The sequence below is a fragment of the Idiotropiscis lumnitzeri genome, chromosome 13, assembly GCF_059441095.1.
Source record: "Idiotropiscis lumnitzeri isolate Australia: NSW breed Sydney's pygmy pipehorse chromosome 13, RoL_Ilum_1.0, whole genome shotgun sequence".
NCBI lineage: Eukaryota > Metazoa > Chordata > Actinopteri > Syngnathiformes > Syngnathidae > Idiotropiscis > Idiotropiscis lumnitzeri.
Window position 1 is genome coordinate 18764074 of NC_142403.1, and position 12814 is coordinate 18776887.

General features: G+C 43.6%; 1 protein-coding gene and 1 long non-coding RNA gene across 8 annotated transcripts in view; one reads left to right on the forward strand and one right to left on the reverse strand.

The window, feature by feature from the left end:
* The window catches only part of LOC148324903 (uncharacterized), a 94243-nt gene extending 83073 nt beyond the window's left edge, over positions 1 to 11170 (forward strand). For 3 of the 7 annotated variants that reach the window (XM_088313785.1, XM_088313781.1, XM_088313780.1), the window contains 3 exons: positions 158 to 203; positions 3307 to 3449; positions 11037 to 11170. In XM_088313785.1, the coding sequence (XP_088169911.1) occupies positions 158 to 203; positions 3307 to 3379 (119 nt within the window). In that variant the 3' untranslated portion in view covers positions 3380 to 3449; positions 11037 to 11170. The other 4 variants (XM_088313787.1, XM_088313782.1, XM_088313786.1 and 1 more) reach the window with 3 other exon arrangements.
* Positions 4964 to 7873, reverse strand: LOC148324906 (uncharacterized). Its single transcript, XR_015846332.1, has 2 exons — positions 7747 to 7873; positions 4964 to 5382 (listed from the first exon to the last, which is right to left on the reverse strand). It is a non-coding gene; the product is annotated as an uncharacterized LOC148324906 (long non-coding RNA).
* Positions 11171 to 12814: the final 1644 nt, after the last annotated feature.

Consider the following 12814-nt stretch of genomic DNA (forward strand, 5'->3'; position numbering starts at 1 on the left):
GCAATTTTACACTGGATGTGGAGCTACATCAAAATATTATTCCCCGAAAAACATTAAAAAAAAAAAAATTTATTGTCTCTTTTTACATAGCACGACAAAATGCTAAAATGTTCAATTCTCAAACTTTTTCACAGTTTTTTTTTTTCTTTTTTCCCAGTGAAGCAAACAGAACTGAATGGCAAATGGACACTCCAGGATTTAAGGTACGTGCACACACACACACACACACACACACACACACAGAGCTAGCGAGTAATGCCCTGGAGGGTGCCAGTCATGCCCAGCTTCCGTTACGCTCCAAATTGAGCGTGGCACAAAATGTATGAAGTCAGCCGTCTGGAAGAATGCCAAGCATTGTTCCTCGGAGCAGCTGGATGATAATTGCTCGAAAGAAGGACGGACAGGAGCGCGCAGTTAATAGTGAGATAAATCAATAGCTTTAGAGAAGCTTTGCCGCGCCGCTACTTTCGTTCTCAGCGTCATAGTTTTTATTGTTGAAAGTCCTTTTGACCTTTAAATGTTTGACATGGACCCACCGCAGTTTGTAATGACTTCTAATGGAGGATTATCTTTTTTTTTTATTCGTTTGCTCCAAATTTCAAGTGCTGACCTCTGCTGGCCGCCTAAGGTCGAATCCTCCTCATTTTTTTAACGTTCCGACGCACCTGCTTCAAGTTGCTCATTCGTTGTCCATGCAAACTTTTGGATTCTCCAACCCTTTTAACTTAGCAACGTCGGTCGTGAGTTGAAATTCTCGAGACGTCAAAGTTGTATTTGTCGGTTGCTCCGTCGGCGCCTGTTCTGTGTTTGGCTCCATAATTGAAAGTAATCTGCGATGCACAATCCTCACGATTGTCCTGCGCCTGTCAGGCCGTCGATCGGAATTGTCGCCTGTTCCGGCTCCGGCGTGACCCTTAACATCATCCATCCATTTAGAAAACGGATGGATGTGTTCGCCCCTTTGTATCGTCCTCGTACTTTAAATCCGCTGCCGCAAAATACGTTTTCACCGCCTAGGTGTCAAACTCTGGCCCGTGGGCCAAATTTGGCCCCAAGTGTAATTATATTTGGCCCGTGAAGTGATACCAAGAAAGAAATAAAACAATGGCGTTGTTGCGCGCTTCCCTTTTCATCTCGGGAGTTTTGCGCTTCCGTGAGAAGGTGCTCCGAAAGGAGAGCGAGTGGCACCGCCTCCCAGGCGTGAGGAATGTGTCGACTTGTTGTCAACTATGTGTTGCTTTGTCATGACACCAAAGAGCGCTGGAAACACGTAAAGTTGACTTTTTCACACCTTCCACTCCTCCTCCTCCTCCGCAGAAAACACACTGGCAGCAGTAGCTGGGCTTGGGCTACCGCAGCTGTGACCAGAACAATAACATTCCTCGGGTTTTAAACGCTTGGCACTTAGATTCCTAACAGTCAAATTCCTGCCGGGGAGAAGCCGGGGGTTGCTAAGTGACGCGGAGAGAAGTCTGAGAAGCAAACCTGCAGCTGTATGATTTGTCTTTTCGTAAGGGAAGGCTTGATGACGTTCCGTCGCTCCAGCAAATGTACGCCGTCGCCGAAGCGGGCGACTTTCACTGCAGATTCTTTGAGTGAGTATCATTCAGTGGCGGGCCGTGCATGCGAGCCGTCGGCCTTCAGTGAAGTCCGACTTGCGTAAATCCCCGTCATATTAGCATCATTTATGACATCATAATATACAGAACCACCGTACTGACCTCGCTTCTCTTGAAACGTCCGTCTTGAAAATGACCTCGCAAGCGTATCTGCAATTAAATTTCCTCCGCCGGCCATTGTGGTTTAAAAAAAGCAAGAATGTATTTGAGATTTTCGAACGGTCGCCAATTACGACTTTTCGGTGTGTTGATTCTGCATCGTGCTGCCCCCTCACGAGTGAGTATCCAATCACATGGCGCGTTCATCACCTTTCAGCTACCAACTCGTGATCTGATTGGCTATCGACTGTAAAAGCCCTCTTGAGACACAGAACAGACGCCCGCACGATTGTATCTCAAGGCCTCGGACGAATAGTGTGCTCCTGGTATCATGAAATCTGCCTGGCAACACGAGCGAGCTGAATTCTGATTGGATTAAAAACTCTAACCTAAAAATTCAACACTAGGATATAATATGAAGGAGAATATGATCGTGATTTCTTGATTATGTTCGGCCAGCAGAGAAGGCCTTTTGACGGCCCGCCACTGGTATCATGTGATGCTCGAGACACTTGTTGAGTCAACATGCATGACTCCCATTGGCCCATGTGCGCTTGTCGTTTTAAAAAAGCCGCAGAGGGCATAACGTGGTCCGCGAGGAGACAACAAAGGAATAAAGTCATCGACCACTTTGTCAAGTTTCCTTTTGAGGGAAATCCACGGAAAAAGAAAACAGTCACGGTGGGTTGAAATCATTTTCTGAAAATGCTGTTGATGGCCCCCCCAAAAAAAGGCTTTCCATTTTGTTTTAAGACTCAATTTTGAAACTCATTTGGGTTTCCTCTACTGACTTGCTTCCACCCCGCGCTGAGCTGCCCAATCGGCTCATCTGGAATAACCCCTAAAATAACAATTTTCTCATTAAGCGCGGCTGTTTGACAATTTAAATATAAATGAATCTAATTTAGCAAACCTCCGTCACGATGAAGGGGACTCATTTAGAGGCAATCTCAAATTAATGAGGGCATCTGGAGAGAGACGTGTGTGGCTTAACAGATGCAAGCGTTCGCAAGCTACTGTATTTTAAACACGGGAAAATCCTCATTAATTTGGGAGTTAATGCGCCAATGTACTCTGGACGCTTCGGAAAGCGCTTTAGCGGTCGACAGCAACATGTTCGCAAATGACTCTTGGCCCGCTCGCTGTCAAACCTCTTTTGTCGTCAAGAAGCACTGAAGAAACACCTTCACTTGTTCACTTTGGCGCCATATATCCAAAGCCAAGAGTCTCCAAATCGGGTTCAAAATTGGTTTCAAATTGGATTGGCAAATTGCTGCTGCTGTTAAATCCATCCTTTTTTTTTTTTTTTTTAATTTATGCAGCTGGCTAAAGTAAAGTTTCTCCTTTCTTAAGAGCACTTTAAAAAAAAAAAGAAGAAATCCATGCCTTCCGTACATGACGGCAATGCACTTTATTTTGGAGTCAGCCAGTTCTTCTTTTGGGCTAAAAAGTGGCTGATCACCTTCTGGAGCGAGCAACTCCAATTCTGGCCTCCCTTCTCTCTTCAAGTTCATTTTAAGATGATTTTGTTTTTAAATTAGTGAATGGTCTCACCCTGCTCCCGCTTGACCTCTTTGAACTCCTCCAGCTCGACCAACCTGCCCGGCGCGATGAAGGCCTCGCTACGCGTCAATTCCGAACCTTTGCCGTTGTGGCCTTGAAGTCGGCACACATCGGACCGGAAAATGACCGAAGAACACCCCGCAACTCATCTGGACTTCCAGCGCATGCGTGAGTTGTAGTACCTCTCCAGGCCATCTGCGGCGATAGACAATGCGCAGCCTTTGACGGTGATGTCAAATAAAATAAAAGAAATAATTTAGTTCTTGCGAAATAGCTTCAATTTTCACAATTTTTCCCGCATTGGTCACTTCCCGTTCTTGTCCAGGGCACTGATTGGCTAGCTGACAGCCAATCACGGTGCTTATTTGAGGCGACATGTTGAATCGGCCGACCACGTCCCCCCCCAGATGCCACAACAGTGGCTCCGACTTAACGATGACGACCTTCCTCTTCTGCCGAACCGTCTGCGAAAAACCCAACGTAGATTCCACCCAACAACTTTGATACTCGGAGGCAGATGTGCTCGCAAGCCCACCACGCCGCCACTAAAATGAGTTCATGTTCAGATCTCAAAGAGCTTCTCGGCATCATTTCACCGCTTTGCTCCTTGAGAAGACCTTTGCCTGGTCAGCTCAGCAGATGCCGACTAGCTCCCACAGCGACTGTTTGGTTTTGCAGTTTGAATTCCCGACGGGTTTGGATCCAGAGTGGTTAGGCTGAGCCCTAAAGGCCAGCGGGCTTGTCAGGTGTCTCCACACATTAGCGTTGCTCTGCTCACACCCGGAGCTGACAGCACAGTGAGGCAGAACGTATGAAGGGAGGTGGGGGGGGGGGGGTTCCAAAACACTAATCTGGCATGGTGGGAGGTACAGCGCTCAGAAAAAACTTTTTCATCTTGTATTCGAATGTATTGTCTTTTGTTTTTTTGTCAAACTATCAACATCAAATTGTCCATTTATTTCAGGTTAAGTTTTGGAACGATCCATCTCAATTTTATTCATAGGGATCGTCCCAAAAAAAAAAAAAAGCGTGCCAGCAACTTGAGGCAGGGCATTGCCGGAAAAACACATTTGAAGAACTGCCAGTAATGTCGCCATTCTTCAAAAGGATGAATTAGAGCAAATGGTACATTTCCAATAAATGTTTTCAAATCAAGCCAGCGAGGTAAACAGACAGACATTTTCCAACATACTTGAAATAAAATGGCCGCATATTTTCACTTGTGAATTTCTGCCGCTGACCTTCCAAGCATTTTTTTTTCTTTTCTTTCAGCGTCCTTTTAGTCTCATCTGTTTTCTTGCGGTAAAAGCAGCCCAGCGATGGATGCTGCCTCAACATTTTCTTTAGCCTTTAACCCGAACGCCAGCTGAGTGACAACACAGCCATTTTTTTTTTACCCCGCAGGATTCAAATAAACTTTGCATTGTCTGTGCACAAACAACTTCCTGCATGCAGACTCGCGGCTTGTTAATGGGGGGGCAGGAAAAAAAAAAAACTCTTCCTGCTTGTGACCTCCAACCTCATCCTGCCCCACCCTCACCCACCGCTTACACAGCGTGGTGCATCTATAGGAGGGGAGGTGGCGTTAGTCTGTTTAGGGGGGGGGCAGCCACAGGAGGTTATATTAGGTTTTAAAGAGGGGGGGCAATTTCGGTCCTGGTCCAAAGTATTGTAGGATGTGCTGTTTTTTTTTTGGGTCGGGGGGGTCATGCTGAGAGGCCTGCCTATATATTCTCCTCCCTCCTACGATACCTTCCCCGGCATCCCTCGCCTCTTTTCACCCTCCTCCGCCGCCAGCGTCTCCAGCTGTGGGGGCTAAAGTACATTACATGCTTGCTCATCAAACCTCCATTACAAGTCTGGCGGGAGGCGGCAGCGCGCTCATTCTTTCTTATTCCTTCTCGTCTTTCTTCCGCCCCGCCTTACGTATTTGATGCGAGGAAATGAGTCGTCCTTCACAAAAAAAAAAAACCTACGAGAGATGCTCTGGCGTAACTGTTTGGGTCCTTCTGATTAAATATCAAAACGTGCAGCGACGTAAGCGACCGCTGGCGTTCGGCGTCGGCCATCTTGAGGAAAGCGAGATGATCCCAGAACGATTCTGATGAGTCACACAAGAGAAAAGAATGAGATGATTGTGCAGACTTTGAGGTTCGCTTCTTTATTACCATGAGACGCAAAGTGGGCCAAAAACAAATTTTGATTGAACGTTTTCAATTTTCAATTGTAAACCTTCAATTCTGACTTGAAAGTAAAACACAACATTCCGTCACACTCAAGGCACCTACGCCGTTTATGCCTCGCTAATCTGTATACACGTCTTGAAGATGAGATGATAAAATTACCGTATTTTCCGGACTATAAGCCGCTACCTTTTCCCTTAATTTTGAACCATGCCGCTAATACAACGGTGCATCTTTTCTGTGGATTTTTTTTTCACCACTAGGGGCGCTCTAGAGTTCAGAAAATACGCAAAATAAATCTTGATTTTTTTTAAATTTATTATTTTTTTTTCTCTTGGGTCTGTTTGGTTTATTAGGCCCTTAAAAAATGGAAGCGCTCTAATAACTAGCTTCGTGTGCATCTCTAAAATGTGTTCTCCAACGGAACCCTCGCGATGGAGGATTTTACGTTGTCCAAATTTTGGTCAATTTCATATTTTTTTCCAAATACAGTAAATTTGCAATTTTTACATTTTATTGACCAATCTAAAATGTTGAAAACGTTTTGCTGTCTTTGACAATCTAAATCAGTTTTTATTGTTCTCCTGAAAAGTATTTCTTGTGTTATTGCGATTTTGTTTTTTATCTTGATATCGTTTGGATTTCACATCCACGATGAAGGCAGTTTAACAGGTTTTCTTTTTTTTTTTTTTTTGCCCCCCCGCCTCCTTCTCCCTTTGCCTCCTCGCTTGGTAATTGGATTTAGCGAGCACCTGTACGAGTGTAGATTTTCAGGGGATTATCGTCACACAACCCTGAGTCACCAGTAATTATCATTTCTTTTGCCGTTTCTTTTTCGCTCTCACACACACACACACACACACGCACGCTTTATTTTTCTAAACACCTTTGCCGTGAAAAATGATTTGTTCCCTTCTCAAATTCTTATTTTGTGCATACTTTCCCAATTTTAATGTTTCATATCATCAAAGAAAGATCGTCCCCGATATTGTCGTATTATTATTTTAAAGCGATCGAGTTCAAAAGTGTGCGAAAGTAATTGCACCAAAAGCTGAGAACTGGTTGGGTGGCTTTCGGCAACAACTGAAATCAAACATTTTCTATGACTGGCCATGAGACTTCCACATTTCATTGCGATATTTTGGCCCACTTTTACTTTCCCAAATGTTTTAATTCATTTTTTTTATTTGAGAAATCTTTTTAAGGCCACAGCATCTTTGACGAGATCACTTTTCTGTTTAAGGACATTGAGAAGTTTTGGATGGCTGTGCTGCTACAGGACCCAAATGCGCTTTAGCGCGATGTCCCAAACTGACGGCGGAACGTTCTCCTTCAAGGGTGAAATGCTTTTAACAAAGGATCATTTTAAAACGGAACAAAAAAAAATCGAGATTTATTTAGCGTATTTTCTGAACTCTAGAGCGCCCCTAGCGGTGAAAGAAAAATCCACAGAAAAGCCGCACCGTTGTATTAGCCGCATGATGCAAAATCGAGGTAAAAAGTAGCAGCTTATATCGTCTGGAAAATACAGTAATCTTTTAGTCCCACCCAAAAAAAAAAAAAACAATATAACATTGCTTGCTTTATTTTTTCCGTATTTGATCTTTCATATTTTGTGCCGACCGGTTGACCTTCTCAAAAATAAATGAGTGGAAACGACCCATTTTACCAAGCACTGGGCTCGCGTATGGCCACTTCTCTCGCATTTGCGAAAAGCAGAAGACACAAAGCTTGTTCTCAAGTCGAGGTGCACAAAGTGCGAAAACGCCATCGGGCCACGGCACACACGCGCAAACACACACGAGCACGCACAAACATCCTCTCGGGCAGGTGATATATCATAGATGTGGGCGGGGGGTGCACGGGAATCAGCAAGTGAAAAGCAGGAGCGCACAGATGAGAGGGTGGTAAAGTGGAGGCGGAGTGCGCTGGAACAGACGGCTGAAGGGGAACCCAGCAGGAGAGAGGGCGCCATAAAGGCCAACGGGCAGTCCACCTCATATTTATTAGTGACACTAAACGTACTTTAAAACCATCAAAGACATCATCTGTCTGTGTTGGCAGAATTATTCACCCATTCACTGCCAGCTGAGTTAAAAAAAAAAATGGATCTTTGACGTCTTTATCCGTCAATGGCAGTGAATGAGTTAATTAGTGCCATTTAAAAAAAAAAATTTTTTTATTTTTTTATATAAACTCACTTCAGCGCTACTGCCAACTCTCCCCTCGGAAATGTGCCCGAAGGTCATCATCATTGTCGCCCGGGTAGTGCTTCTTCTTACCTTTACAACTACAAATCCAAATTGATATGATTTAAAAAAAAAAAAATCCTGCAGCGGTGCGGCTCCAAAGTGATTTGCGTCATCGAAGCGCTGATGGACAGCCACGGCCGAGCAAACGCTGACGGAGGGAGGTGTGGAGGAGGGCAGCAGAAACTTCCCATGCTGGCCTCCCAGTGTGGCTACGTAATGAGGGCAAGGGACACACACACACGCGCACACACGCACGCACACACACACACACACACACTTTTGGGGCTGAGCATGGCCCCACGGCTGATTAGCGGCACACAAAGGCCCCAAACAGAAGTAGCAGAGGGCTCACAATGGGAGCAGGGCCTCAAGGCGTGGCTTACTTCTGCCCCGAGGGAGGGGGCGAGAGAGGTTAAGAGAGAGAGAGAGAGAGAGAGATGGGGTCCCACTGAGCTGGACAGGGAACCAAAAAAAAGGGGGAGGGGTTGAACGGGAGAGGATGGCGTCCATGGGTTCGGACAAGTGAGCGACGTGGAGAAGACTTGAGTTTTTGTCCTCGCTCGGACGAAACCGATTGAATGCGTCAGTGTTGTCCGTGAGTCATGGGCGGTCACGGGCACATCCAGGGTCCGCCGTACACCTGGTCAGGAGCTGAATGAGTCACATTCACCAATCCAACTTGTTCATCTTTCGTTTGAATAACTCGCAGACTTTTTGGGGCATTAAAGGACGAAGGAAGGGAGGGGCAACTGGTGGCCCGTGGGCGAGCACACACCCGGAAAACACTGATGTAGATTCAATATGCTTCGAAAATGCGCGAGAAATGTGCGTAACGTGGGTCGTCCTGAGAAAACAAGGAAAAAGCCAAAATAGGAAAATGATGACAAATATTAAAAAAAAGTAAATCCATGGCTGAATATGCAGGCGTCGACTGTAGTTTTCGGTTGTAATAGCGCCCATCACCACTAGATGGCAAAACAATCTCAGTTGTGCTTCTTCTGCCCTATAATACAACTTGAGGAATCCAAATGATTTTTTTTTGCCAATTTTTAATCATTTGAAAGAGAAGCACATTCCTCAATAATTCTCATGTTTTGAGTTGATTTTTTTTTAGTAAACAAATAAGTTTTTGCTCTTAATGTCGGTTTATTGTTCAACAGTTTTGTGTCGTCCTTGAATGTTTTTTTTAACGCAAGAGAGCCCTTTGCCCTGGAAAATAAATCCGTTTATTTTGTTCACAGCCCTTTGTTGTTGCGTTGAGAATAGGATTGTGGATCTTTTTCTTGAAAAATGTATTATCAAAAATGAAACATTTATGCTGCATTTTCTATTTAAAAGATCAGCAACTTCTCTTATGACTTACTGTACATATCTCTACAACACTCGAGCCCGACATAGTTGCACCATTATATCGTAATGAGTCCAGCAGGATTTTCCGAGAGCGGCGAGGTCTGCTGTAATTTTCACTCTTCAATGAGTTGCCGTGTCCGGGGCGCCACCTACACTTCATTAGCAAAGGAAGCTACGCAATCTGCCGTCAGTAATTCTTTTCATTTCCCTTCCCTTTTTTTAGAGGCACTTCGGCATGAAAAAGAAAAGAATTTCAAATCCTTGCCTGTAATTATTGACGCAAAATCGTCTTACCTCACGGCTGATTATGGTTTAATATGAAACAAATTTCTGCGGGATGAGTGAGAGTATATTAAATAGGGGAGTGGTTGAGTAGTAATTCTACAAAGACTGCTTTTTTTTTTTGTCCCCTGTCCTGTTTTTCCAATTACTTAATGCTATTTAAATACACTCAAGCTGATACACACACACACACACACACACATACACGCGCACGCATGCTAATGGTCCACTGAAATAAGTCAGGCAGTAATTGTATTTAATTCATGGTGAAGGGAATCCATCAGGAGAACACTCGGCAAACTAAAATAAGAAAATAGTCAATTATACAAATTGTAGTCGCAATAATTCTGACAAGCTTTTTAAACCGTGAACAAACTCAAGGGTTGCTCTTAAAGACGAAGCTGCTTTTTGGACATTTGAAAATGTCCAACATGAAATCTGCTGCTCCTTGTCTCTGAGTTGTGATTTCCACTTTGGGTGCAATTGCACATCCGTTACAGTAGGTGGCAGTGTCACTCTCATTGTCAGAGTGTCGGCAGGGCGTAGAAACAGCCAATTAGTTTTTTTTCGTTACCTTAATTTGAATAAAATACAATATTATGCAGATGGATAATATTTATTGCCAACGTGGATATTTTCTTCTTCCTGGTTGTCGCGCGAAACCGAAACTAATGGGAAAGCACTGACAAACACATTTCTCCAAACTACTGAACTAATAATGTGCTAATTAACCCTTCAGGGGTTGGCAATTCCCCGGAATCTTTTTTTTCTCGCCCGCCTCCATCTTAACAAGACAATGATCAATTGATATTTGCAACCTTGTGGGAACAATTTTGGGGGGGGGGTCTTTTTCTGCTCCAGCAGAAGCAAAAAGCATGCTCGGATGACTTGGATGTGCACGGAACCCTGACCTCAACACAATCATCACCCGTTTGGATAAACACAGGCGGTGAGTCACCAAGACAAACATCAGCGACCTCACAAAATGTTTTTTTTTTTTGGCCCCGAAAAAAAAAAAAATAGAAATCTCACAGTCACCCTCCAATGTGTTCTACAAAGTATTATTCCACACACAAAAATTTATTTTATTTAAAAAAAAAAAGATCATACCTTGCAATCTGCAACCAACAACATTTTTTATTATTTTATGTTTTTTTTTTTAAAATATGAAATCGGATCCAAGCCGTGTCTTGAGTGAATGCTGGCAGATTGTGTTCACTTGGAAGTGCTGCGGCACAATGACACGCAACGCAAAAGGTGATTTGATTTTTTTTTTTTCACTCCTGAGAGGGTTCTGCAATACTTAGCCCGAGGAAAAGAGAAATTATTGCGTTTTCCATGCGTGTGTGTGTGCACCTGCTGGAGCTTGACCGCTCGCGGGAACCTCTTCACACGGCGTGTCAAATGTTTCATTAAATTGTGTACACCAATTTACTGGATGCAATCATTGAGAACTCAAATGCTCGTCAAAGTGTGTCTTATTTGAGAAGAAAAAAAATTTGAAAAAAAAATCAAGAATTACCGAGAAATGCTTTGTTTTTTTTTTTTCATCTATTATTCCTCAAGTGTAGATGACGTGAGAATTTCCACGGATGATTGCAGCGAGTGCGAGAAGACTTTCATGTGGAGTCCGTTGAACGGCTCGCTGCCATCATCAGAATTGACGCGATTTTCTTTCGTTTGTGTAGGAGCCGGACAAGGTATTGCATCACATCAGCGGGCGACGACGAGAGTCCACGACGATGCTGACGTCACACGCAACGCCTCTTGGTGTTTTAGGTGAATTCCTAACGGACGATTACATGAAATGAAGCTGAAACAACTCGATTAAAAAAAAAAAAAAAAGTGTCAGTTTTTTTTTTTTTTTGGCCGGATTTTGACCACTCCCGACCAAGGACGTCAGTGTGGATTTCCAAGATTCTTCATTTTTTTTTTTTAATTTATGACTAAAAATGTGGTGGGAACGTCCGCGGTACTCGAACCTTTTTTTTTTTTTTTTTTCTTCAGGAAGGATTTTCCAAAGTAAATCCACACACATGACGACCAAAAGTGTTCACTCTGAAAAATTGAGGAACCTAAATTGGTCAAAAAGAAGCAGACACAAATTTGGGGGTTATTTATTTAACCCAAGAAGTTGCGTCAAAAGAATAACTCACAAAATACCAACAATCATTTGGGCTGCATGGAAAAAACTGAAGGTGAAAACACCCGCAGACATCTGAACACCGTTTTTAGTTTAAATTCCAGTTTTGTATTTTCAAGAAGCGGCAGATGCCAATTGTGAATTCCCACAAAAAATAAAATCGATTTTACAACTTCAAGCGGTGCATCTGCAACATTTTTGTTGTTTTCCCCCCCGGAAACAAATACCGACTGAAACGTACTTGGATGTAAATCCAGTCAAGTGAAACCCACGCAATGGAAGCTTCCGCCTGAGATGGAACGACCCCTAAAATGCGTCCAACGCCAACAAGCTGGCTTCACTTTGAACTTTTGTCTTTTTCTTGCAAACGCACAACGCGAGACGCTCAAGAACAGAAGCCTCCGGTTAGCTCGTGAAACGAGTGTAAATGATCACATGACTGCGGTCAGAACTCAAAGCTCTGCAGGCAACTGACAGTGTGTGCGTGTGTGTGAGCCGAATCATTTTAGACTCTTTTTGTCACTCCCCTTCCCATCTCTCCCTCCTCACGTCTTCCTGCTCGTCGTCGATGCCTCGGGTGATGAAACGGATTCCGTTACTATCGGTTACACGACTGGTTTCTACACACACACACGCACACGCAAACACACGCTCCTGCTCTCGAGAATCTCACGAGTGTTTGACCTTATTGATTTGGCCGTGCCCGTATTGACGCCGATCAAGATAATCAATCACGGCTATCGCTATTTGCTGGGCGGAGACGAGTCGATCGTGAGTCAAACGAGTCGTTTCATATTCATTGTGCAAGATTTGCAAATCAAAGCCCATGTTTTGTTATTTTAATACTGTGGTCGTGGAAATTCTTTTTTTTTTATAAAATATTTTTACCCATTTGACGGCTGCGCCAACGAGGAGACCCGATTTCAATGCGAGGCCAAGACCAGAACCTCACGCTTTTTTTTTTCCCTATTATGATTTTTTTTTATGTATTCACTGATTCTGCTGCAACTTTGGGTGTATTTGTACATTTAAAAAAAAAAAAAAAGTACAAATGGCGCGGCAAAAAGTCTGCACGTTTTTTTTCCTTAAGAACTTAAATTATGTAATAGAAACTTATTTTATTCAGCGGGGCAGATAAAAAAAATGCTAATCATATAGAAACGGATTTATGGAAATATTTAGATGACCTCTAATCAAATGTTTGCTCAATGTGACCAGATTTTTGTGTCGTATTGCGTCGTATTATGTAAGGCGTCATCCAAAGTGCGTCATTGCACACATGGACTCAACGTGCGTGCGTGTCGAAAGCCACGTTCACGTCCC